The sequence below is a fragment of the Lissotriton helveticus genome, chromosome 8 (genome assembly GCF_964261635.1).
Source record: "Lissotriton helveticus chromosome 8, aLisHel1.1, whole genome shotgun sequence".
Lineage (NCBI taxonomy): Eukaryota > Metazoa > Chordata > Amphibia > Caudata > Salamandridae > Lissotriton > Lissotriton helveticus.
Window position 1 is genome coordinate 634104816 of NC_136069.1, and position 26218 is coordinate 634131033.

Consider the following 26218-nt stretch of genomic DNA (forward strand, 5'->3'; position numbering starts at 1 on the left):
TTTAAAAAAAGTGTACGATTCGGGGCGATCTGTCAAGCAAGCGGCGAGAAAAAATGGGGTAAAAAAAGTGCATTTTCCCATAATTCCCATAGTGGCTTCGAACACGACTACAGCTCGAACCGCTGGACGGAAGTACACCGAATTTGGCAGAAAGGTAGATTTGGTTACGCAGATCCTGCATACAGCCCCCCTGAGGTTCAGCACCTTCCAATTATGATTTAGAAAAAGAGAATGGGGAACTGCCTGCCCCCCCTTCCTGGGCCATATATGACCCCGGGGATAACCTGTGCTCAAAAAAGGAAGAAGCCACTATTGGTCCTGGGACCTGGAATGTCACAGGGTGCCCATCCCGGGACATAGCTGTTTGCTTTTGCTAGGCCAAGCAAAAGAAAAAACTCGGCTTCCAACAAGCGGAAGCTGTCAAACAGTTCCTGCTTGCTGGAAGCGGAGGTTTGAGAGAGATAAACATAATGCTCTTGCACACATGAGGCTGCATTTCCAGCAGCTCTCTGTGTGGAATAGCAATGCCAGCTGCCGCAGGAGGCGAAGAGGCTGCTGGGACCACTTAGGCCTTGAGGCTCCCCCCACAGTCCCATTACACACTCGGTGCCCCATGTAGGCTTCTAGGACACCTAGGGAAACATGGCTGAGCCCCAGAGAATGGGGTCCTTGGGGCCAAAATCGGCCCATGTAGGAGGGTGCCCCAGCCGAAGCTGCACTTCAGTTAAGCACAAACGTTCATAAATTCTTGTGCTTGGTGAAAGCAAAGCAAGTGTGTTTCAATTTGTAGTCCATGTTCAAAAACGATCTGAAATCCTTCATGAAGGTGAATGCGTCATTTATCTATTTGAGTGCAGTCTGATCTAGGGTGACTGTTTTGAGTGATTTCTTTCTCATCGTCTCCTTATGAGAGCAGAGTCCATGATTCCAACTTTTGAATAACCTAAGTATACAAATGTCCAAAATGCACAGCACCACTTGCACTCCAACTCACACACACACACACACAGGCACTCTCAGACCCCCTCACAGAGCCACATTGACACTCACACTGACTCAGAAACTCACAGAGGCACCCATAAACCCACTCACAGACCCACACACTCATTCACACACCCACTCACAGAGCCACACAGACACTCACGCACCTTCTCAAACACTCACACAAGTGCTCACAAACCCACACAGGCCATCATACACCCACTCACATACTCACACAGGTATTCACACACCCTGGCACTCACAGACCCACACAGCTACTCACACGCACACTCTCAAAGGTGACCATTTACAGTTAGGATAAAAATGTTTTAAAAACTGTAGAAATTCACAGAAAAAAACCAAGGGTTAAAGGGACGTTATAGTTAGGAAATAGAATTAAAAAAGCCTTCGAAATTCACTGAAAAGAAACAAAGGTTACGGGGACGTTACAGTTAGGCTCAGATTTCACTTGCCCCCACAATGCACTGCTTATGACCTCGCATATTACATCAATCATGGCAGTGGCCCCCCTGCATTTCTCATATTTAGCCCCGGGGAGGTGGGGGTCCCCAGAGCAGCGGGATAGGGCGTAGGGCCCCCCACATTATTTTATATGTACACCTCTTCCCCGGGGAGGTGGCCCCCACATATATTAGTGTTTCTGCCCCAGGGAGGATGAACCAAAAAGGGGGGGCCATTCCATATCAACCCTTTAATCAATACTTCCAACTAGCTAAAGCAATATAGTTTGGTCCTGATCGCCTGTTTGTGAAGAAATAAAGCAATTTAGGGCGGATCACCTTTATAATAATGGCCATTCGCTCCATTGTTTGCATCTTGTGGCATCTCCAAAATGTCACACTTCCTCTCAGAATCCTCCTGTTGATACCTTGGTTCTCTTCTCTGAGGTTGTCTTCAGTATAATAAATCTTTATCCCCAGTTATCTGAAGGTATGAGATGCCTACCTGACCCCATAGAGGTTCATCTAATGCTTTTGGTCCTCTGGTTACAATGGAAAATGCGTCTTGGGCCAGTTGATTCTTAGGCCGAACTGTTCCCCAAATTCCTGAAGAAACTGGATTGTTTTCTCCAGTCTGCCTCTCCATCTCTAAAATGTAACAATAGATGAACTGCATAGAGTGAGAAGGGATGCACCCCAACTCTCAAGGGAATGCCTCTAGTTTGTCTTTCAACTGTTAAGATTGCAGCAAATGGTTCGATTGCCACTGCAAACAGGAGTGAGGACAATGGAAACCCCTGTCTAGCACCCTTACATATACATGGTGTTCATCAGAGATAAATCTCCCCGTTTGTGCTCTGGCCACCAATTTGGAGTATAGCAGTGCAACCCAGACAGCCTATTCCACTCCAATCCCCATACAGTACATTACTGAGGTCAGGTAACTCCAATGCAGCGTTGTAAATCCACAGATAATACAACTGCTTGAGGAGTCTTCAGGTGAGGCTTCATTTAGGACTCTATAAAGGATTCTTATATTAAGAAATGTATTACATGCGGGGAGAAGCCCATTCTGGACTTTGCATGTTAAAGTAAGAAAGTAAGTAGATAGCCTGTTTGTCAAAGTTTTACTATTTTATAATCCACATTGAGCATAGATAGTGGCCTGTAAGGGACCAACTCATCCATGTGTCTACCAGTCTTAGGCAAAGACCCAATCAGAGAACTGTTGCAGCGAGTTCACCAAGCTCTTATACAACCTCATATAGTTTGGCAAGTCATGGGACTAGAAGGGGTGTCTACACTTGACAGAACTCAGTGGTTAAACCATTGGTGCCCGGCATCTTACCCATAGCCAGATCCTTGCTACTCAAATCTCATTCCGAGGGAAAGGTCCCCCAACTAAATCCCTCTCCTTTTCTGATACTTGTTGCAGTGTGGCTCTATCCAAGTCGACCTCATTATCATCGGTATCTGTCCCTCTGGAGTTTTTATTTAACCTGCTATAATAGTCCAGGAACACATACTTTATCTTTCTATCTTATATCCTAATTTTCTTTATTTGTTGAACAAGCAGAATGGACGTTTATGTGACCAAAACTGCTTATTTCCTCAATGGGCCTGTAACTTGTCCCAGTCCTGTTATGGTTCCGAATTTTTAAACTTGTCAGGCATCTCAAATAGGAAACTTCAGCTAAGATAGACACTGAAAAAAGCCCCAGCAACCGAGTATCGGAGCACTCCAAGCCCCTTCTCCTTTTTTTTATTTCTCATATCTCTATTATGATTCACAGAGTGTTAGTAATAACTATTTTAATGTCCACTCACCATCTCCCATCAATTTGAGGTGCATTATTGGAGTAGCCTGTGGCTTCGGAGAGTATGCGGACTGTGATAATTGGACTGATCCCTATGTGCTGTAACGATCAGCTGGTTTATCTATTTGTTGTGTATGCTTTTATTGGAAGCCTTTGCTAGTGGATATTAAATAAGCATATTGTGCAACTTTACTTCTGACAGAAACACTTTTTTGTTTCTTTACTTTGAGAAAAGTCATATGTCAGGTCTCATACTTGTTAGGTTTCACCTAAGGTAGGGGATGCACTGCCACTTGCAAAACATTTTGCTAGCTTACAGTGGGCTTAGAGCCCTCCCATCGCTTCCCATTGATTGCTGTCATTTGTTTTTCCGCTTTGGTCCGCGCATGCCAGCTTCACTTCCCCTTCCTGTGTTTGGCCCTCCCCTGGAGTCTGGCCCAAGTACTTGTGTCCTTCCACTGCCTGTGCTTTCTGGACTTCTTTTTCTTTTTGTTGAAGCCTACATGTGTTTGCAGGCTGTCTCCCTAATGTGCTTCTCACCCCCCCAGTGTCTCTCTCTTCACTTGTCCTCCCTACCAACTCTCGCTGTGAGCTTTAGTGCCCCCTGCGGTACTCTCTCACCTGTGTCCTTGTGGCCCCCATCTGTGCTAAGTTTCAGCTCTCGCACATGTGCCTCTGTGCCCTTCCCACTACGCATGTTGCTCTTGCTCATCCCCTGCTCTGCTCCGGTTTGCTACCTCTCTCCCTCCATACCCCAACCATGTAGGTGCTCTCTGACCCGCTACCGCACCCTATTAACAAATCTTTTTAGAAAATGATTGTGTCCGCAGGGTTACATCATTTTTGTAGGCGTGCATGCATATTTAAAGCATTTACACGCTTACAAAATGATGCGATACCAAAGTGGATGATGGACGGAGCGTTTAAGCAAATCAACTACTCACCCCCCAGTCAACTGATCTGGGTTTAATCCATCACCATTCTATAGCTCACTCCACCACCCCAGTTCAGACATGGCCATATGCAAATCAGTCTGACCCTGTGCCTCCTGGGAACAGTCAAGCCCGAACTGCCAAGCCATGTCTTCCCTGGACCGGAAACTAGCATCCTAGGACCGGTTTCGGATTCATAATCCTTATCATCCAGGCTATCATGAATCCAGTGGTAGAGTGAGCAAGGGTCCCACGTCTGGGCATACCCTGCCAACTTAAGGCGAACAAAGCGATACCAAAGGGGATGATGCAGCCCTGCAACTGCGCTGCCTTAATACTTCTTTATTTTTTTGTTTGTATATTTTTTTTAAATCTTTCCTTTATGTTATACTTCATCTGTTTCAATGCTGTACAGCACCAAGAAAAACATTGACACCACCAATAAGTGTCTAACGCTGACTCTACTGACTCTACTCTACTGACTTTGCCAATGTTGGGTTTAATTTGCTCTTTATTGAATTTCATGTGCTGTACATACACAACATTCAGTATAACGCAGTACGTAGGTGGGTTCAGAGCACTGCCTGCAAAGGAGGGGCTAAGTTTCACAAACACTTTAAGGCAGTAGGGCTGCGGTAAATGTTTGCATAATAGTGAGAGGGAGGTAAGCAAACACACGGGGAGGGGGGTCTTTTGCAAAAACACCCACTCTCCCCCCCTAAACTCTGTCACAGACGGCAAACCAACCTCATAGGCAGCTAACGCATACTTGCATCATAAAGGACATGGTAAATAATCTGACATGTTCTGCCCCTCAACGTGAAAAGGATGAAAGCTATCCCACAACTTTCCCACTATTCTCTAAAGGGGTTTTGTGTCTGACTTTGGGGCTAATTCTAAAATGATAGTGCCCCAGTTTGTGAAGGGCTTGGGGTTCCCAGCGCAAAATCTTAAGCACCGGGCTGCTGAATCAGGCTTACCCATTGTTTCTAGCTACTTGAGTGTTTTTTCCTGGGACATTGTGAAATAGTTTATTCATTGTGATGGTTGGATTGGAAAGCTAACCATTGCATTGTATTTAGGGTTTGCTAACAATTATAATGTACCAACTAATTCAGGTTTTAATGCAAGTGCTAAAAAATAATCAACAGAATGTGAAGTTCCACCAAATCGACCTTGCCCTAATATTTAGTTGTGGTCACCAGGGCTCCATATAAAGTACCCTAATGTTCACAAAACCTATTTCATATAGGGGATCCCAGTTTTAGAATTTGTGGGCCCTGTTCTGCAAAGGATGAGGGCACTTTTAGATGGAGGCCTTTTCATTGCCCATTAACGTGGTTTGTGCGTGTAATATCTTCGGTGATTCAGAATGATAAGTGCGATAATAGTGAAAACTAAAATTGACATAGGAAACCTGCATCAACCCTAAGTCAATGTAATTCCCCCCCCCCCCCACCATTTTATACTAGTAATTGGGAACGGGGGTGTGTGACAGTCCTCCTTGACCTCCTAGCCCGCCCCCTTTAATCGTGGTCTTAGTTTAATGTATTGCACCTTCCAATGACAGCCTTAAGATAAGCCCTAGACTTCATGCCAGCAGTCAACAGAACACATCTTCAAACCTATTTATGCATATTTTCATTTTGTGTATGTGATGATATGTTGTATTGGCCTATGCAAACAATTTGTAGATACTGTGTACCCACAAAGAACCCTAATTTGGATGCCGGGCATTTATCTTTGTGATACCTTGAATAAAGTAGCACTACTGAATTACAAGCATGTTGCTAATCACATATTTAGTTTGTAACCATATATGGACATGTAACTCTGTGATAATGTCCAATATCTTTAATTTTATACTTATTCAGCTGTTTTACCATTTACAGTAAATAGATCATTCTCTCCACAAACCCTCCTATTGTTGCTGCTCCTTCAATTTAGGTGGCTTATCTGATGCAAAAGCTGTCAGAGTTGCATGTATGTAGAACAGATGGGAAATATGTAGTTTTTAAATGAATAAATATGCTGTCTGATATGTGGCGCATGTTTTAGTGTTTCCTTGATGGTTGCTTTCAAAGGCAGCCGCCTGTTGTAAAATTAATAGTAACATGCAAATAGGTTCCTTTTCACTTCTCGTGAACTTCAGTAGTTAACTAGAGGCTTTAAGGACTGTCCGACAAATACATTTCGCATATAAGGAAAATCCTAAGATCCATTTATTTCTGAAAGGTCTTGATCTCAAGATTCCTTGTAGTTTTGATGGGGCTGGTAAAAGCATTACTAATTTCATAAGTGAGAGGGAAATGTATGGGATTAACAAGGCCAGTTCGGCACGCTTGTGGTGAGGTCCTAAATGTATAATGCTACTGGCTCTAGCAGAATGTCTTGTGTGGTCTTAATTCACAAATAACAGGTTATTACACGGCCATATCTGATTTATAAATAACAAAATACAATGAAATTATGGTAAAGTAAGTATTAAAATCCTAGTAATTAATGTAGTCATTTATTGCTCTATATACATCTACACTTGATCTCTTTCTCTAATAAGTGTATAGTACCAGAAGTCACTAATTATTTTCTTAGGTGCCTTAAAATAGTAATTTGAGAAATAAGTGTGTGACTGTAGTTGCCTTGTTTCGGTAGAATCTTTGGGCGACGATTGGGATTCTAATATACTTCTAGCGGTGTAATTGTTTTGTGATTTTGCTGTAGTGCATTTCATTCATGGTACTTCACTTCAGCAGAACTGTGCTGATTCGAATGAGAGGTGGAGATTGAACTCCTCAGCAACAGATGAGCTCCAGCTATCACAAAACAGCATTTACTTTTTTCTTGTGTATGATATCTGACTGTCAAGGGGCAGTGCTGTGAAGATATTTTTGTTTTAATAGTCTATTCATTTTCCTTAAGCTCCATAATGAAGATGATACTGCAGAGTCAGCAGATGCCGAACAGCCTTCAACTTCTACACAGACGAATCAGACTGTGCTGACATCTCAAACTGAAGCATCTTCTGAAACAGATATGTCCCCACCACCATACAGCAGTATTCCTATGGAAGCAGCAGCAGCAGCAACCGGTGAGTGCCAATATAGTGAAATGCCTGCAAAGATAAATAGGAAGCAATCATTCTTGATACGTTTCATAGTAGGCATTTCAAGTATTCGAATACGTGCCTTTAGTTCCCTTGCTGAATATCTAGTCTGGGCAGATGATTACTACTTAACATCTGTCACCATTATTCATGTCATTAGTCAGGATGTTGCAATTTGTGGACACAAAGTCTTCTTTGTTTGGTGTGATATGTCACAGAACCAGATTTTTTAAGTGGGCCAGATAGTTGGAGGATGAGTGATCTCTGAACCATGCTTACTGATTGCAGCTCTTGTATTGATGCAGACACCCACATGTTAGATATGTTGGGTTCTGTGGAAGGATTAGAAGGTGTTTCATCACATTTCAACTTAAAAAATAGCTGATGAAATGGAGGCTGAACAAGACTTGATTATGATAATGTTTGTTGAAGCTCTTCCCTGTAGCTGTTGATAGGGGTTGGGCTGGGGCTGCGATGTGGAGGGAAACAATGCATGTGGGGCCTGCTTGTCCTCTAGTAGCTGAAATGATTATAATGCAGGACAAGGCCTTTCTCCTGTTGCCTGTCTTGGGAGAGAAGCCTATCGGCCTTTCCCACGTGACTCCCAGAATATGGACCCTTTGTCCGCCCATAAGAGGAATGGGTGTTGCATGTGCATGTACTACAGGCATACAGATGTTGTATGTGCACCATGCATGTTTGTGTATGATGATTGTGGGGAGTGAGACAGTGGATGTGACTACATTGACAGTGAATTCAGTTGTGTATCATGTGTAATCTGTATGGTACGTAAGATGGAGGCTTGAAGGGAGAGCCCATACAACAAATATATATTCCAGAGCTTCCCCCTAAAACATTCCAGGAATCTCTTTTAGTAGACAGTGCAGTGTTGCTGAAATTTAAAAAGAAATAGAAAGATTGTTGTTTGAAGCTAAGGTGTTGAACCTGCCACTTCCTGAAGCATTGTTCCCTGGGGAGAATACCATGCAAATATTAACTGGTAGCTAACCGATATTGGAACCCTCCCTCGCATTTGTGCTTTTCTTGGGGTTGCTCCTGGGAGGAAACTCCCAGGCCCTCCCTTGCCTTTATACTCATACTTGTCACAAAGACTATGATTGGAGCAGTCTCTGAATTCATAAAAAAGGAGAATAACCCAGAACTGGTGATAGAACTGATCAGCTGAAATAAATGGGGACAATCTGCAACTTGGGTATAAAGGCGAGGCAGAAACTTTCAGTCAGTGACCAGAAGTTAGGTGTACAACACCAGTGGTGGGTGACCAGGAGTTTCTGTTGAGCGCCAGAGTTGGGGTACCACCACCAACACCCCTTGCCAGGTTAGAAAATTCACTGAACTTGCCAGGAGGGGCTTCCTGCATCCTACTCTCTAGGAGAAATGTGACTGACTGCACAGGAGGGACACTGAAATGTATTGTTCCATGAAGAAGACACTAGTCTGATGTAGCAGAAACTGTTAAAAGCTCATACAAGGCCGACCACCACCAACACAGGGAACAAACCACTGAGGCAGCATGCTGCATCGACACCTGTGGCTGAGGGTGTCCCTGAATTTAAAAATCAATATAGAGGGGGGGTGGGGGGGGGGAGCTAATTAGAAATGGAAGGGCCAGTACCGAAGCTCTCAAAGAATCACCTGGTAATCACTTAAGGGGTAACGGTTCCTATAAGACAGAGGACAACCTATTCTGGTTGCAGAGTTTGAAATACTTGAGTGTAGTCTCGTGTTGGTTTCGTAGATGGATCTAAATGAAGGTGGGGGGATTTCTCCTCTTGGCCTTTCTCAATGTTAATAACCAGTTTCCAAAATTTCTTTGTATTGTTTGACTTTGAGGCATACAACAGTTGGGCCCACAGAGCTTATTGCTTGGATTGTTTGAAGGCCCATATCTCCTTTTTCAGTAGTCTCCTCCCCTTACGCAGAGCCCATAGTAAATCTCCTACTTCAGGGATCGCCGTAATTGCCTGAACATTCTGTCTACTTTCGCTCTTCTCAGTCAGACAGACCTCGGCAGGGCTATGATCTTTCGGCGCCCAAGCTGCTCTCACTTGTTCGCACATCTGACAGGATGTCTATTTGTCAGATTTTCTATAAAGGTTTTCCAGACTGATATCAAGTTGGAATCCTCTAGGGCCATGGATTCGAGAGAGACCACCACTTCCTCTGCCTGATCCTTAACCAAACTAGAGCTCCACTTCAGTCGTTTTGGATTGTCATACCAACATCACCGGACAGAGCTGTTCCGGCCTCGTGTTGCACATAGTGGCCCCAACCAGGATTACCTGCAGATGATGGTCACTCTCCTGGTGATGAGGTATTCTAAAGTCCCTCACCTGAGTGTATAATGAAAGTTTCACCAGCGTATAGTCTAAGTAGGAGACCTATTAGCCAGATAATCTAGGCCATGCTGGTGTTGTTATCACCTGGCTTGTGGCCATTCAGGGCAATAAGGCTAGCTAACTCACATGCTTTGGATAGTTTTTCCCCAATCTTGTTGTTTTTATTACTGCATACACTGGTCTGGGAGGGGCCCAATTGCCTCTATGTGCTCCTTGGTTGGATGATGGAACAGATGAAGGTTGAAATCTCCTTAGACTAGCCAATATGATGGACAGCACGTGTTTCCAACTGAAATCTGTGTGTGACAAACTTGTCTGCGGTTGCAAATTTCCTCATAGGATTAATATACACACTCACGAGTGTAGATGCTTGGCCCAATTGTCCATACACAGAGCAAGGACCCATAGTTTATCTGTGTTGAGCTCTGTTATCTCTGCAGACAGATTGGAGTTGACATAGACTGACAGGCCTTCCTTTACCCTTCTGAAGGGGCTATTTTTCTGAACCAGTTTGCTATGTTCTACAAACCCTATGAGTGGAGAGCTAACTAGGGCCCAAGTTTCCTGTACCATTATTATGTGGAATGCACTCAAAGTCCACAACAATAGAGTCTTCAATTTTTGCCTGCAGACCCACCAGGAGCAGATGGTTAGGCCGTCCTGCTCGGAGGCTGCTGGCTGGGCCGCAATTCAGTCTTTACTGTTTTCTGTCTTGGATAGGGAGATCGGCAGCCAGCTCCAGCGGTTTTGGGATTCATGCTTTGTTGTAATTCTAAACTGCTCGAAATGTCCCTCCCTTCTGGTTATTTGGACTGTAACATTGAAGTGCCTTGGTGCTCCTACAGAGTGGCCCTTGGGAGGATAACCTCCCTCCCCCGGGCACCTCTCAATGCAGTTATGATAGTATCTACAGTGTTGGTGGAGTGCGGCTGCTCTTGTCAATGGGTGTGGTTGATGATTCCCCTAAAAGGCTATCACTTCTATGCCCCAAGACTTCAGCAACTTCTTTCCCTCCAAGGTCTGGGCAGGAATGTCTGAGGCAGAAAGTGTGACAAGCGTGGGATCCGAGGTCTGTCTTCCTCTTGCTAGTAGGAACTTAATAGCATGTATATCATCTGACACCACGTGGTCTAGGCCTGGTAGTTTTAGGATGCGTGTGCGGTTTAATACATCCTGTGGACTACTAGATTTAAATGCTGGGATACATAGAAGCCGATATCCCATGTAATTGTACTCCATCTATATACGTTTGGGGTCTGTCGAATTTAACTTGCAGCTGGACGCACTCATTTGACCCAGGGGGCCTCTGGCCATCTTCAGGGCGATCCCTCCCAACCGCTTGATCCAGGGTTGCCGATATCCCAGGTCATTGTACTCCATCGATATACGTTTGTGGTCGGTCAAACTTAACTTGCAGCTGGACACTCTCTTTGACTCAGGGTAGCTACGGCCAGCTTCAGGATGATCCCTCCCACCCGCATGATCCAGGTTTGCTGACTCTGTTTGCCTACTGGGTGCCCCCCTTCCTGCACCGGGGGTCACTTTCATAGGTACTGAAGACCAGATCTTTGGGGAGGTGAGGTCTATAATAGTTGAGGTTTGACTTACCTCTCCTTTGAGTCTTCTAGCTGGTAGACCATCCTTATAGCCCTCCTTATCTTGCGGGGGTCCCTTCAATGCTGGTGCAGGTCCACCTACTTTTGCTTGGACTGGTTTGACAAACCTAGGGGTGCCCTCCTTGCCTGGCAAGGGTCCCTTTACTGCGGGTATGAGCCCAGCATTAGGCTCATTAATTTCTGGCACAGTCTCGATCAGCCGGTAGATATCTCCTGAAGGGGTCTCTGCCTCGACCCCGTCTCCCTCACTTTTCTGGGTTAGGGTTACTTTTATGGTGCCAGCGGACCTGGGACAGGCTTCATTCCTGCTCTTCCTTGCACACTTCTGCTTCCTTTTTTTTCATCTGAAATGGTGTGGAAGTTACATCTTGATGTGGACTTGGTGTGCCACTGCATCCCTGGTGGAAACTGGGGTCTTCTCTCTGGCCGATAAGGACTTCTCTCTGGCCTTCTCCTGCGTCCAATAGCTTCTGTGGGAGCTGCACCGTGGTCAGTTCTTCCGTCCCACTCACCTGTTTTACTGGTGGGCTACTGACTGTGCATTCAACTGATGGGGCGGTTAATGGTGGCTTTACATGAGCACCCCCTAAGCCGAGGCTGGTTTTAACTTTCCCCAAAATTCCTTTGATAATCGCTCGAGTTACACTATCTTATCAACCACCTCCTTGCAGGAACATATGACAAAGTCATTAAGGTGGTTTGTTTGGACCCTAGTGATCAGGGCATTTAACTTTTTGAGTTTGTCGTAGATTCTAGAGATGAACACTGCCAAGGTGTTGAGTAGGTCCACCTGGATATCCATTTTGTTTGCATGATATCTGAGGACCATGACTGTCTCTTGCATTGAGTTCAAGATTGCTGGCCACATGTTGCTTGAATCGCTCGTACTCTGTGAATCCCCCACTATACACTTTGGCACCCGCTATTTAGCTTGTGCGCCATCCCGGAGGACGGGTGTGGGGGTGGAGTTTCTCAGACACTCTCCTGTATTTGCATGCAGCTGTGGCTACGGGTACTGTTGCTCTTCTCCAGCAAATCCGGCTTCTCTGCACTGCTGACCTTAAACGCTGGGAAAGCGTTCAGAATGCCTGATGAAAATCCCTTCAGCAGCCAGGATCAACCAGGATCTCCACAGGCTTCCAAGCACCCCCTTACCCCTCCCCTCCACCGGCAATCACTCGCTCCACTCTCTTGCATGGGGAAATCGGGCACGAGCACTCCGGAGGTGCCGACTCCCCACCCCAGGGGTTGTCACTTTCCTCCTCATGTGTTGTGGCGGGGGGCACGAGCACACTGGTTGTGTAAATTCTTATGTAGATTCTATGTGGTTCCTTACAGTGACTCACTGTGGCTGAGGAGGAGGGAGAGCTAACTTGGTTGCAAGCTGCACCCAGCTGCTTCTTGCTGTTGTCAAGGCTGTAACAGGACTTTCAAATGGGATTTGAAGACTATTACAGAGGAGGGGCTGGTTCTAACAGCCCTAGTGAAGTTCTGCTGTTCCACAAACTCTTGCGAACTCTGGCTGGCAGTGGCCACATAGGCGGCGGTGATGACAGTGGGAATGGTGGCAAAGGAGTAGAGTGGTGGAGGGGAATGCATATTCCTACACTTGTACCTCCTGCCTGCCTACCACAGGATTGCTACTGCCACCACACACTCCAAGTCCTTTGTGTTCGATGGGCGTCGTCACTAACTGCCGGCCTTCCACTATGCCCATTGAGGCAGCCACAGTGAGGCAGAGAAGCAGGTGGTGAAACAGTGGGGGTGGCGGTTGTCGGCTCGTCGATCTCACTGTTAACTTCTCCTCCTGCAATGCGTGCAAACTGGGGGAGCCACGGAGAACGCCACAAAAGGCTCTGCTCTCTTTCAAACACTGCAGCAGCCGAAACACTCCGGCTCTGGCTCCGCCTCTCAGAGCATAGCTGGTCTCTAGCATCAGAAAGAGAAAGACTGTAAGCGGTCAGAGAGACTGTGGATTGAAAAAGAACAAAAATTCAGAACTAGGACCTTTGAAAGTTATAATTTTATACATGGTTAGCTGGTGCAGGTATCTCAAATGAGAGGAGACTGACTCATGTCTGCTTCGGTTTAAAATCAGTCTTGCTGCAGTGTTCTACACTATCTGTAGTTGTATCAGATATTTTGTAGTCCCACTCAAAGGTAGTTCTCATAATCAAGTCTTGCTGTGATTAAGGCATTGGTTTGCGCATGTCAGGAGGTTAGAATTCTTTATTAAAGCTTTCAGAAGATAGAAAGATGTGGCAGATCCAGAGGCAATCTGTGATTTAAAGGAGAAATCCTGAATTTGAGTCTAATGTTTTTGCTGTCTTAGCTGGGATGGGTGTTTTCCCTGCTCTGCTCGCAATCACACAGATGACCAGAGGGAATTGGGTGTGTCAGATATTAAGGGCCAAATGTACGACCATTGAATTTTGGGACTCTCAAATTGCGAGTCTCAATTTTCGAGTCGCAAAATTCAATATACAACAGTGTCTCAGACACTGTTTGCGATTGCCAATGGGGTCACAAATTGCAAGCCTCATAAATATTAATGAGACTTTATCAATGTGTGACCCATTTGGGAATGGCTAGCACTCCCAGCAGACCACCATGTCTGGGACTGCGTTATCAATAAAGCAGTTTTTTTTTTATAAATGCAGCCGATTTTTCTTAAAGGATGTATTTAAAAAACGAAAATGAAACTTTTCAATTTCATTTTTTAAGTGCAGGCAGTGGTCCCTGGGACCACTGCCTGCTCTTAAAAAATAATTGCGCACACATTCACAAAAGGGAAGGGGTCCCCTGGGGACCCCTTCCCGTTTGCAAATGGTATACCAACTACTTGAAGTAGGTGGTAAACTGTGGTAAACTGTGAGTGTTTTGCGACCGCAAATGGGGTTGCAAAACACTCATACATGACAATAGCACTCGCTATTAGGAAGGGACGCACTTGGCACGCCCCTTCCTAATCGCGAGTTGCTAACCCTATTTTGCGAGTCGCTAATAGATTAGCGACTCCAAAATAGGGTTGGTACATTGTGCCACAGTTTATTGCGGTCGCAATGAACGGTCGTACATCTGGCCCTTAGATCTCTCTCTTCTCTGAATTTAATTTCAAACACCTTTCTTGCATCCAATCTCCCACCGTAGATAGATAGGCCTTAAAATTATCTTGAGAGAAATGTTGTGTTTTTTTTCAATTGGGTAAACGAGCTAAGTATCAACAGCACATGATATCTGGGGACACAACTGGAACAATATAGCCATTGGAGCCATGTATACTTTAAATCAGTGTTGGGCTTAGGAAGGAATCTTGTGGCATCTCATATTTAATCTATGTGGTAGAAGATGAGAAGGCAGACAGGGTAACTGTCTGAAAATAGTTTAATAGAAAGTAAGTTTCCCCTTGCAAATTAAGCCACCTATACCTATATTCGATAGATGTTTCAGAATGACAAACAATATCAAAAGCGGCAGAGAGGGGTCTAGTAATACTAATGCCACAGTGCACCGCCATCCAGTAGTGATCGAAAGTCCTTGGTTACTTCTAAAATGGCAGATTCTGTACTAGAAACCAAAAATCCGAGGTCTCGGATAAAGAACCTTGCTTGGTAAGCTAGATTGTCATCAGTGATCGATGTAATCTTGAAAGGAAAAATGTCCTTTCTTGAGTCCCCTCACTCACCGGAGTTTCCTCACGGTGACATGCTTCATCATAGGGGCCATCCCAACCCGCTGCGGGTTGAGGCATGCTACGACTTGCGAAAATACGTAGGAGCATTTGTAGTGAGGAACTATGTGTGGTGCGGTGATGTGTGTGGAGTGGAGTGATTTAAAAATACCTAACTAGTGGGTGTAATTACTTTATTCTTGCTCCTAGTTGACATATTAATAGTGGGGTGAGTCTCTAGGTCTGCCTGGTTAGCAATGAGTCAGGAGTCCTAGAAGAGTGCCAACATGTTTCGAGCTTACCCCCTAGCTCTTCCTCAGGACACCACAGGGACAAGCTCTGTGTGTACCACTCCAAAGTGCAGTGAAAAAAATGCCAAATAATTAGCATTAATAGAAACCATATACATACGACGTATGATAATGTTCAGTAGATATGTTTCAACAAGGCTAAACTGGGCCTCATGGTCAGATCGAGGGGCTAGAGAGATCCGCGAAATATTTGTAAAAGATTCTCTCCTTGCCGGTTACCTACTTGGCTTACCCTCGAGACCGAATGGTCTAAACATTGGTCGAAAACCCGATTGAGAGTCCTCCAGAATCTGATTCAATCCAGGGCAGTCCATGATTGATGATTTAATGATTTTTCTCCAGGGGGAACTGCAAGATGGGTCTAAAATTAACCATTGTCGGATGATTCTGGTATTTGTAACCAAGGCCTTACATGTGCTTGCTTCCACACTGCTGGGTTCGAGGCTGAGTTAAGCAACTGACATAAAAAAAGCTAATTACAACCAGTACCTAATTTTTAAATGGAAGGGGGCATGGGTGAGCAGGGGATCCAGATTTACTATTCACAGCTGCTGTTGGGTAATAGGGCAAACTTGGTGAAGTGATATTTCCTTGGTAAAGGCGGCTAGTGGAGAGTGAGAGAGAGGAAGATAACATTCTGGCTTAGTATGTATAGTACAATTATTGTAGATATTAGAAATTTTTGTCTGAAAAACCATTGCTAATTTATCACATAGCTCATGGGAAGGAGGAATGGTCTGGTGACACACAAGTGGGTATGATTTCACAGTGGAAAAAATGTCTTGCTAGGAATTATTGGATGTGGATAATCTGCCAGGACAGTAGGCAACTCAGATTATTTTGATAAGCTTGTTTTTGATAGCGAATTTATAGATTTGTTTGGCGTCTGTGTCATAGTTTGTCCTCCATTTACCTGGCTCTACAGTGTCTTTTAAAAAAATTCTTTTTATTGGCATTTCTTGTAAAAGACATAAACAATAAACATAATATCGCAGTTATATTATATGGCTATTATCACATCTGTCAACCTAGGGAGACACAACAATCACACTATAACATTCGACTTTTCTTAGCGAGTACCAGGAGGGGAAGGGTGGAGCTCTTTATTTTTAGCAGTGTGATAGAATTGAGAGCGGAATTCAACAAATTATTGATGGCTAATACATCTTCATCCTTAGCTTCTGAGGAAATAAGAGGGTCTGAAGCCAGAGCTCTGGTCAAGTTCTCTTTGCATATTTTGGACCAGGATTTTAGATCGTGGTTGTATTTGATACGGGCAGATATATTGTAAATAAAGCTAAAAGGGATAGCTGCATGATCTTTCCAAAGAAGGGGTAGTGCGTCATTTGTCTGATCTAACGTATGCCAGGCTTGTGAGTAGGGCTTCAACCATTTGTTTCAGGTTCAAGGCTTGTTTGCCCTCAATAAGAGTCACTGCCTGGGAATCATCTGGTTTGTCTATGTGAATGCTAAAATCACCTAGGATAGTGAAGTTATCGAAGTTTAGTTTATTGGGGGAAAAGGGTAATTTCTCTATCTTTACTGCCCTGGGTTTCCCGGGGCGTGTGGATTTTGAATAAATTAAGGCTTTCATGACTGAGTAGGAAGGTGTGATTTTTTAGTGAGAAAGTCATTTGATCTGTATAAAACAGTGGATATTGTTCAAAACAGAGCAGATAAACCGTGAGTGATAATTTCAAGTAACAACCAGCTTGGAAGAATGTGAAAACCAGGTTTTGGTAAGAAAAACCATTTCAGAGTTATAGGCAGTAATAGTCAAAGATTTTCAAATTGTGTTTAGATAAAGAACACATGTTTATCAAGTAGTAGTTAATGGATGTGTTGTAAAGCTGCATTATTACATTCAGCACCAGGTTGTTTGGAGGAGGAATTTAATGTGTGACAGAAATTTGGACCTATAAGCAAAAGCTCTGAAGCTACTGAAGCACTTACCAGGTGGACATTGGGCACATAGCTCTAGATCGGAGTAGGTAAACCTTGACAGTCCATCACTAAGGAGTTGTAATAGGGTCCTGGTCCTGGCCACATTCCAGACGCAGATCATTTTTTAAAATGTTACCTCTTGTCAGAAATTAGTGTCCTGTTCAGCTACATACATTCATCACCTTTCATGAAAACCTCTTACTTCTAAGTTGTAGCTAATAAACCTGACAACATATGTACAAGCTATCCCTTTGACCGTTTACCTGTGAAGGAAAAACATTACATTACATTTCCTCCACCTGTCTTCATCTGTCTACCCTGCTTCCCTCCTCGATCACTATTCAGTTCCTTGAGGGAAGAGAAAAGGGGAACCCGGGGTAGTAGTCCCTCCAGTGCTTTCCCCCAGCAGTGCAGGTTCACCCCTTTGGGAACTCAGGGGTCGTTGTCCCGTGGTCATCCGATCCATCTATCACCGTGTAGTTAGTTACGCAGGAGACTGTGAGTCATCTTCTGGCTGGACAGGGTCGATGCCTCCTCCTTCCTTACTACGAAACCGTTTCTGGAACATAGAGAATCATCTTTAAAACAGCACAGGAGCCTCCAGCCGTCCTGGTGATCTCGAAGGGTGTGTACCCCTGGAAACAAACCATACATTACCAATGCGGTGATGGATGTCGTGGGTATCAGGGCCCTAGTCTCCGTGCTTAGGGCCCTAAGCAGGTCTTGGGTGTAGGCGCATTACCAGAAAAGATGGTACGACATCTCATCTGCAGTGCATCCTCTCGGACAGTACTTGGGTTGGTTGAGCACTCTTATATGCATGAAGGCTCTCACTGGCAGACCTCCTTGGATGGCCATCCAGGCGATGTCCTTGTGATGGTTGGTCGGCACTTGACAGCGATGTTCTCTCACATGTGATCCTCTGTGGCAGATGGAATGGCGATGATCTGTTCTTTGCTGTCCCTCACACTGATCTGGTTTTGGACGAACTTCGGAGTCCATCGGTTTGGGGTGGTAGCCTCCAGACCAAACTCTCTGACAAACTTTTCCACTTCCTTGTAGAGCCATGGGGTAGCCCATTTGCAGGGGATGGTGCTCACCCACTCTGCCCATCTGAGGCACATCCGTGTTGGTAGCAGGAAATAGGGTGCCATCCGAAAACTGGTGTGGCTTTTATCTTTTGTCCTCAGGGTGCTCCTCAAGCAGCGGCACACTAATATCCCCCTCAGGATGGCGGCTTTTGGCACTCTTTTGCCTCCCTCTTTGTGGGATTTGAACATCGCCGCCCACTTCACTCTGCCCATCTTGGAATTCCCGATGAAATTGAAGATTATTCTTGCCATAGCCTTGGCAGTTAGAGGCTACACTGGCCACACTTGACCAACGTACTAGAGCACTGACAAGGTCTCATTCTGCAGGACCAAAGACTTCCCTTTGATCATCTGCTACCAGAGGCTCCAGAGTCCCAGCTTCTGTTTAGTCTTCGCCAGTTGCTTGTCCCATTATTTATTTGCTACACTGTCTCCTCCGAACCAGAATCTAAGCATCTTCATGAAATCCTGCTCGATGGGGAATGGCAGTGGGTCTCGGGTGAGGGTCCAGTGGCCAAAGAGTAGGGTTTTCTACTTGACACTGTTTATTTTCACTCCCAACTCCTTTCCAAACTCGATGCAAGTCCTCCCCAGTTCCTTAACCTGATGCCTTTCCGGGCAGAAGACTGAGGCGTCATCCATTGAAATTGTAAATGTATTTATATAGTGCTTACGGCCCCTAACGTTGTTCGTAGTGTTTATATATACAGATCCTCCACGATTGGGTGATGCCAGAAAATATATCCCCCAATTGTCTGTGAATAGCAGACCAACCACAAACTTCCTGCCATGTTGGCAACACTATGTGGTTTCAACGAACAAAGGTGAATGCACTCATGCTGCAGTGTGCATAACTCCTTCAGAGTGTTCCCCAAAGTTAGACATGATGCAGCTCCTGACCCCACGGCCACTAAGAGCGTCAAGAATATTGGTGCAGCCATGCGATTAAACTTCTGAGCGTTACCAAGCAACAAGGTGCCTGCAAGCGACCAGTAAGCAAGTGGCCTGCCTGAGTAACCTGGAATCCTCCCGATGGTATGCATTGCGGATCGCCCATGTAAGGGATTGCTTGATAGTGCCCCGAGGTATTCACTCGAGAGGGAGACAACGGCCGGCATGCGGCATGCTCCCATCAATGAATCTGCGGTAGCAGTGCACAATTACCATAACTGTCACCATGCTAAATTAGTTAGAAATTACACTGAACCCATTTCAAAGTCACTGAGAAAGTGAAATTATCAGGCTACTTACTGTACCCATACATCTTCAAAACGGTTCAAAGTTTAAACTTGGAAATTTTGAATGAGGCAGAGTTCAATTTTATTCTTCTGCTGTATGTCGGTGGACGTCCTGCCCCTCACAGGTAACTCGTCGCCAGTGTTAAGTAATACTTCTGAGGCCACATGAAGTTAAAATCTTTATTCCACCAACATGAAACACAACCTGCTCATCTCTTTGCCCTTCTTCTATTCTCTCCCTAATAAGGGGCCGATTGGGATGGTGGGCCGACTTTAGCCCGCTCGCCATCCCGGCCGCCAGACGTGCGGAGGTTCCGCACCGCTGATTAGGATGTGACTGCAACCCTGGCGGTCGCATTCCACATATTTGACATTGCGGCGGGTGCTGCTTACAGCAGCACCCGCCGCAATGTCAAATCAACATGTTGAGCATTCCCATGCACAACGTGGCAGGCACCGCGCTGTGCCTGCCACCTTGTACATGGAACTGCAGGTGGGTACCATTGCCCCCACCCCTCCACCTCACATGGGGGCCCGCAATGGGCCCCCAAAGCACATCCCCGCCGCCATGAAAAGGCCTTTAAAACCATGCATCCTAATATGGATGGCGGTGCCTGTTGGGCACTGCCACCATATTGAGGGTCAGTTCTGCCCAGCCGGCAATCGGAACAGCGGCAGACGCACTTTGCGGCCGCTGCTTTACCCCACCATCATAATACGGAGGGGGGTAAATCGGGTTGGGATAGCGGGCGGATCGCCACCGCCAGGTCGGGGGTGGCGATCCGCCCGCCATCCTAATGACGCCCTAGGTGTTGTGTTCTCACCATGGTAGAATCGTAACCACATGGAATCTATGTGAGCCATGATTCTTTGACAAAGTAGGTTGCAACAGGTACATAGACATACATGGATTTTACTCATTCTTCTTTTCTTTAAAGTAGATAAACAATATATGATGTATGATGATGTTTGAGCCAAACCTATCATCCTTTTAGATGCAAAATTGGTATGTCTGAGGCCTATTCTGCTTTCTGAGGGCATCCTGGCTTGTGATTGACTTTGCCCAGCATAACTAATCTGTTAGATTCACGGGTTTTAACTTCACTGCATCTGATCCAGTCCTACCAGACTTTCAGATGAGCCTGGCAGGTGGCAGACTATGCTTCAGTCATATCCTCCTGGCTTTTGGAGTAACACTGATACTTGGGGCAGCACTGCCAAGATGTCTGATGAGATGTGTGACTCCCTGAGCCAGTCTGAGCACTGTGGTCACCATCACTACTCCTTCTGGGCCTTGTATTTTAAAGTGTTAGAACTGTGGTGTCCAGAATTCCGCTCTGTGAAGCCCTATTGGTTAAGATGCATGCACTGACTACAGGTGTCACACTTAAGTTGAAGGCCTCCGAGCCGCTGTAGCGCAAGCTACACCCCAGCTGGGCCAAACTGACCATTCTACCCTTTGGATTTTCCCTGCTGCGCTGCAGACTAGAGGCCTGTTTCAGAGCTAGGCGGACCGCCATGGCCCAACCATGAAAACTCCACAGAGCCGATTCTAGGCCTAGCCTGCCACAGTGTTTAGCTTATTTTAGCTTTTTTTTCCTGGGCTAAATTCGTATTCCAGTCTGCTCGTCTTCCCTGCATTCCAGCCCTACCAACCTTTCTGAGACCGGTTAGGGAGAGGCACTCCTTCTTGCAATGAAGTGCACTTAAGTGCAAATTATGTTATTATCGAGGTAATGCATTCCAAAGTAAATGCACTGAGTCCTCGAATTATGCGGAAATGACACAGTGTTTGCCATTCAGATTCGATTCCTCCATCATTACACAAATAATAAAACCTGCGGGGAAACTCTTGCCTGCCGTTTGCTGTTGCCCTTTGCCACAGGAACCCTTGGTGACTCCAGTCTTGCTTCGCAGACCCGCCCGCTTGTCTCCCGCCGCCTCACGCTCCTTCACCATCTGGAAGCGGGGGCCGCCGAGTGGAGACGGGCGAGGGGCGGACTACAACCCCCATAAGCCCTAGCGGTGTGCCGCGTCACCTGCCAGCGCCCGGAGGCGCTTAAAAACGACACTACTGCCATCGAGTGGGGGAAATTCTTGCCTGCCGTTTGCTGTTGCCCTTTGCCATAGGAACCCTTGGTGACTCCAGTCTAGCTTCGCGGACCCGCCCGCTTGTCTCCCGCCGCCTCATGCTCCTTCACCATCTGGAAGCGGGGGCCGCCGAGTGGAGACGAGCGAGGGGCGGACTACAACCCCCATAAGCCCTAGCGGTGTGCCGCGTCACCTGCCAGCGCCCGGAGGCGCTTAAAAACGACACTACTGCCGTCTCGCGGGACGCGAGCGGGATGCCGGGCGAAGCCCGGGCCAAGGGCGGGCCCGTTTAAGACCGGGTAAGACTGGACTGGGCCACGTCCTTTGCTTTCTTATTTCCTGGATACCCTGTCAGTGTAACTGTATTGACTCTTACTACGTCACGTTACTCAACTGGTGCACTCTGTTATTTATGACATTATATCCGTAAACTCTTGTAAATCTTGTCTAACCATGAATAGAGGCACCAGAAGCAAAACGGCGTCAAGCGCTGTACAGGTAACAGGCCCTATAGATCTCTTCATCACCCGGACAAATGAGGTGATAGACCAGAGCATAATCTTGCTGGAGCGTCGAGTATCCCATGAACTGGAAATAGCTAGAAGATCTTCTATGGGGCCCCTTGCTTCTGCCCAAACCCCCATCCACCAGGGGGTGATTACCCACTTACAACTTCCATCAGAAACCATCGCGGAGATACACACGGTCCCCAGTGTAGTGGACCTCTCTGCTACCCAGCTGTCTCTTGATTTGCAATCAAGTGTAGACTTGGAAACAAACCCTGATCTACATCTGACACACTCTCATGCTGAAACCCCAATTAAATACGCTAAGGGTAAAAGGGAGGGAGCTATTGCAAAAAGGGTTAGGAAAAAAAAGAACACTTCTAATGTAAATAAACCTACATCCTCTACAAACATTCAAACATCTATTCCAAATCATTCTTTTCAAAGCTCTATAAATGACAACAATATTCCCCCAACTAACACCACAGGAGCAGTCGAGAACTTAACTGGTTTGGGGGCAACGGGGGGCACATGTAATGCATGCAACACGTGCAATACATGCGCAGCAAATAATCAACAGCTTTTAAAGAGCGTGGGGGAACTCTTTAAACGTTACTTACACCCAGTTGAAAAAAGCCTTATGAACAACATCGAGAAACAATTGGCAAAATTGAACACACCACCGTTTTCCCAGAAATCATTAGGCCCGCCTACTACAGGGGGGGGGGAAACCCAAAGCCACTAGCATATTAGTTCAACCAGCACAACCTGACTGACACTCGAGCAAAATCCACACTAGCCCTAAAAACTGCAAATACGCAGCAGATATCCGCACAAGACACATCGCAGACTACAATAGGAGATGGGAAGGCAAAACCAAACCATGCTTTACAGACCCCCCAGGCATCCACGGGTTTATCTACAAGTCCAACTCAGGCAGCCAAGCCGAAAGCGACACCACCCATTCCTCCGAAAGGGCTGGCTCCACAACCAACGGGCGCAGGGAGAAAGGGAGGGAGGTTCAAGCGTCCGACACACTTGCCACCTGAGGCGGCCCCATACACTGTCATCCTCACTGGGGTCCCAGAGTTGTCGGAAAACACAGACGAACGATCCTGGTCCCTTCATAATAAGGTTCTGCAGTGGCTGAGCCAAAATAGACCTTTTCAATCAGCAAACTTTAGCAGAATCTCCTCGGTCCGAAGAGTGCCCTGGGTTGGAGAATCTAAAAAAAGCATACAGGGCGATTGCGTTATCGTCAATTGTGATGATCCTTCCACAGTTGACTATATTTGCTCCTGGCCTGCCCTGGCAAAGAAGGGAGGGATTGACGCATATCGCCTGTCCTTCTTTTATCCACCTTCGAATCTATATGAGTATGGAGAACCCCAGAGCTGGGATGAGGGTCCAGACTGGTCTTGGAACCAGGCGGGCCATTGGAATAGACATAGAAATAGAAACTGGACCACAGACTGGGAACCACGGTCCTGGTTTCCCAGAAGAGAACATCTTAACTTGGAAGGCTGGGGGGGTTTTCCTACAAAAAATAGATTTGACTGCTTAGATATGGTTGATTGACCAACTGGGTATATACATGGGGTATATCAGGCACCTTGTACCTCGCCCGTTTTCTTAGCCCCAGATTTAGCACATCACTCGCATAATAATAAACAGACTCCCTTCCATACTAGTTCCACAGCGACAAACATTACTACCATCTCGATTCAAGCATCAGCACCCCAGGCCCAGTGTCTTTCCCAATGTTTAGTTATAGAACCAACTCCGGAGGGTCCTCTCAATACAGACATAAATGAGAACAATGACACATTGTCCTGCGATAACATAACCACTGACACTCTGAATAAGTCATGGCAAAATGTAGTCTCCACCACGAGTTTAGTTCAATTGAAAGATGGTCCATCAGAGACCGAGAGGAGAGCCAGTGTGACAATAACATTGTGGAACATCGCTGGTCTCTCCAAAAAATCTATGGACCAAACCTTCTTAGCTTTCGTAGATAAACATGATATCATATGTCTACAGGAGTGTTGGGACCAAGAGGTGACCCATATAGAGGGCTTTGGTTCCTTCTTTACCCCTGCCACTCAGGGAAATCGAGGTAGGGGATCTGGAGGTCTATGTACGTATATCTCCAACCTGGCTAACCTGACAGTGAAGACATACGAAGTGGAGGGGTTTAAAAACAGGGAGTGTAAACCACTGCAGGGCTTTTTGGTAAAAGGGAAAGGGCGGCGCCTTCTTTTGATTAACTTATATAATAATATTAAGAAAGAAGACGCCAAAGCATTTAAAAGTGAGCTAACTTCTATCCTAAATAAAGGAGTGGGGGAGGCTGATTGCATTCTCATAGTTGGAGACTTTAATTGCCATTTATGCCCCCACGGTGATTCAAAAATCTGCGGTTTAACAAATTTAAAAGGGGAACCTTGCACGCACTTTGAACACACTGTATTGGGCAACATGTTTAACCAACTTATGCATGACTGGGACTTAGGACACGCTAACGAACTGAGTGAGCCCATGGTTGCATTCCAACCTACCTTTCACGGCCGAGAGGCAGGTACCGTGATAGACTTTGTATTGATGTCCAACAATAACCAGGGTTCCGTAAAAGGTTTTGAAATTGAAGAACTAGCTACGAGTGACCATTTTCCAATAAGTGTCAGTCTCAATGCAGGCAGTCACGACAGCCATGAAATAAGTACATCTGAAAGACTATACCGTCACACCATTTTCCTGTCTAGAAAAAATGGGTATGCTATTAAATGGGCCAAGGTCGATCCCCAAAAATTCTTAGAAGAGGTAATTAACAAAGATCGTGAGCATTTTATAACGTGCTTAGAGCAAAATCCTAATCCCCACTTGATTAGAGCGGCATATGATAAGATAGCCGCCACTATAAACGATAAATTAACGAGGAAACAAAAAGCTGGAGAGAAATCCAGATTAGCGGGCTGGTTCGATTCGGCTTGTACCAAAGCCCATAAAGCTCTTATACAGGCAATAAAGACCTTACCGAAGGACACCAGCCTGGTTAGAGCGGCTAGATCACTTTATAAACGGACATTACAACATAGGAAGAATGAACTCAAAATTTTAGCTTGGGAGGCTCTAATTAAGGCTAGTGCCCTTAGAGATAATATCTCATTCTGGAGAGAAGTCAATGCCCCTTTCTTTGCTGAAAACAAGACCGATTCTTTGGAGATCGCCATACCGGAAGACGTATGGGTCAGTTACTTCACGGCTTTGTATAAAAAAATTATGATCTAGCGACGCTAAACCTCTCTGTGACTCCGCATCATTCTGACATTGCATCACAGTCTAAAGTACCAACTACTCTGAACTCCTTTCCTTTGAACATTGTTTTCTCCCCACTAGAGGTTGAGCAAGCCATTCGAGAGAGTGCCAATTCAAAAGCCCCAGGGACAGACGGAATACCTATTGATTTATTTAAAGAAAATCTAGAACTCTGGGCCCCACTTCTGACAAACGTATTAAATACTTATAGCCAAATAGGCTTTCCTGCCACATGGCATGAAGCCATTGTAATCCCTATCTATAAAAAAGGTGATAGGCAGACCCAAAATGTTATAGACCCATTTCTTTGCTCGATTCCCTGATGAAGGTAGCAGGCAGGGTTTTATTGACAAAATTGCAAACTTGGGCCAAACGTAAAGGGGTTCTCTCTAAACTTCAATACGGTTTTAAGAGTGGCCTGGGCGCAGTCGAGCAGGGCCTCAATTTGACATTAATTATGAATAAATATATGACAGTCAAAAAAGGGAACCTGTTCTTGACGTTCGTCGACCTAAGCTCGGCTTTTGATTGTTTAGATCACAAAGTGTTATGGAACACCCTGACCAAGATGGGGATAAACTCACACGTTCTGAATTTTATCAAGGAACTCTAAAGAGACGCAGGAGCAACGGTACGATATGGTAAAAATGGAGAACGAACTAAAATGTTTCCCATTGAAAAGGGCGTACGGCAGGGCTGTATCCTTGCCCCTGTTCTTTTTAATTTATACATTAACGAAGTTGCAGATTTTTTACCAAACTTGGAAGTTGACTATCCCA

General features: G+C 45.6%; 1 protein-coding gene across 2 annotated transcripts in view; it reads left to right on the forward strand.

Annotated features, from left to right (window-relative positions):
• Nucleotides 1–26218, forward strand: part of NDFIP2 (Nedd4 family interacting protein 2) — a 197675-nt gene that overhangs the window by 30552 nt on the left and 140905 nt on the right. For both annotated transcript variants that reach the window (XM_078657493.1, XM_078657494.1), the window contains exon 2: nt 7111–7279. In XM_078657493.1, coding sequence (XP_078513619.1) covers nt 7111–7279 — 169 coding nt within the window. The remainder of the gene's footprint in view (nt 1–7110; nt 7280–26218) is intronic.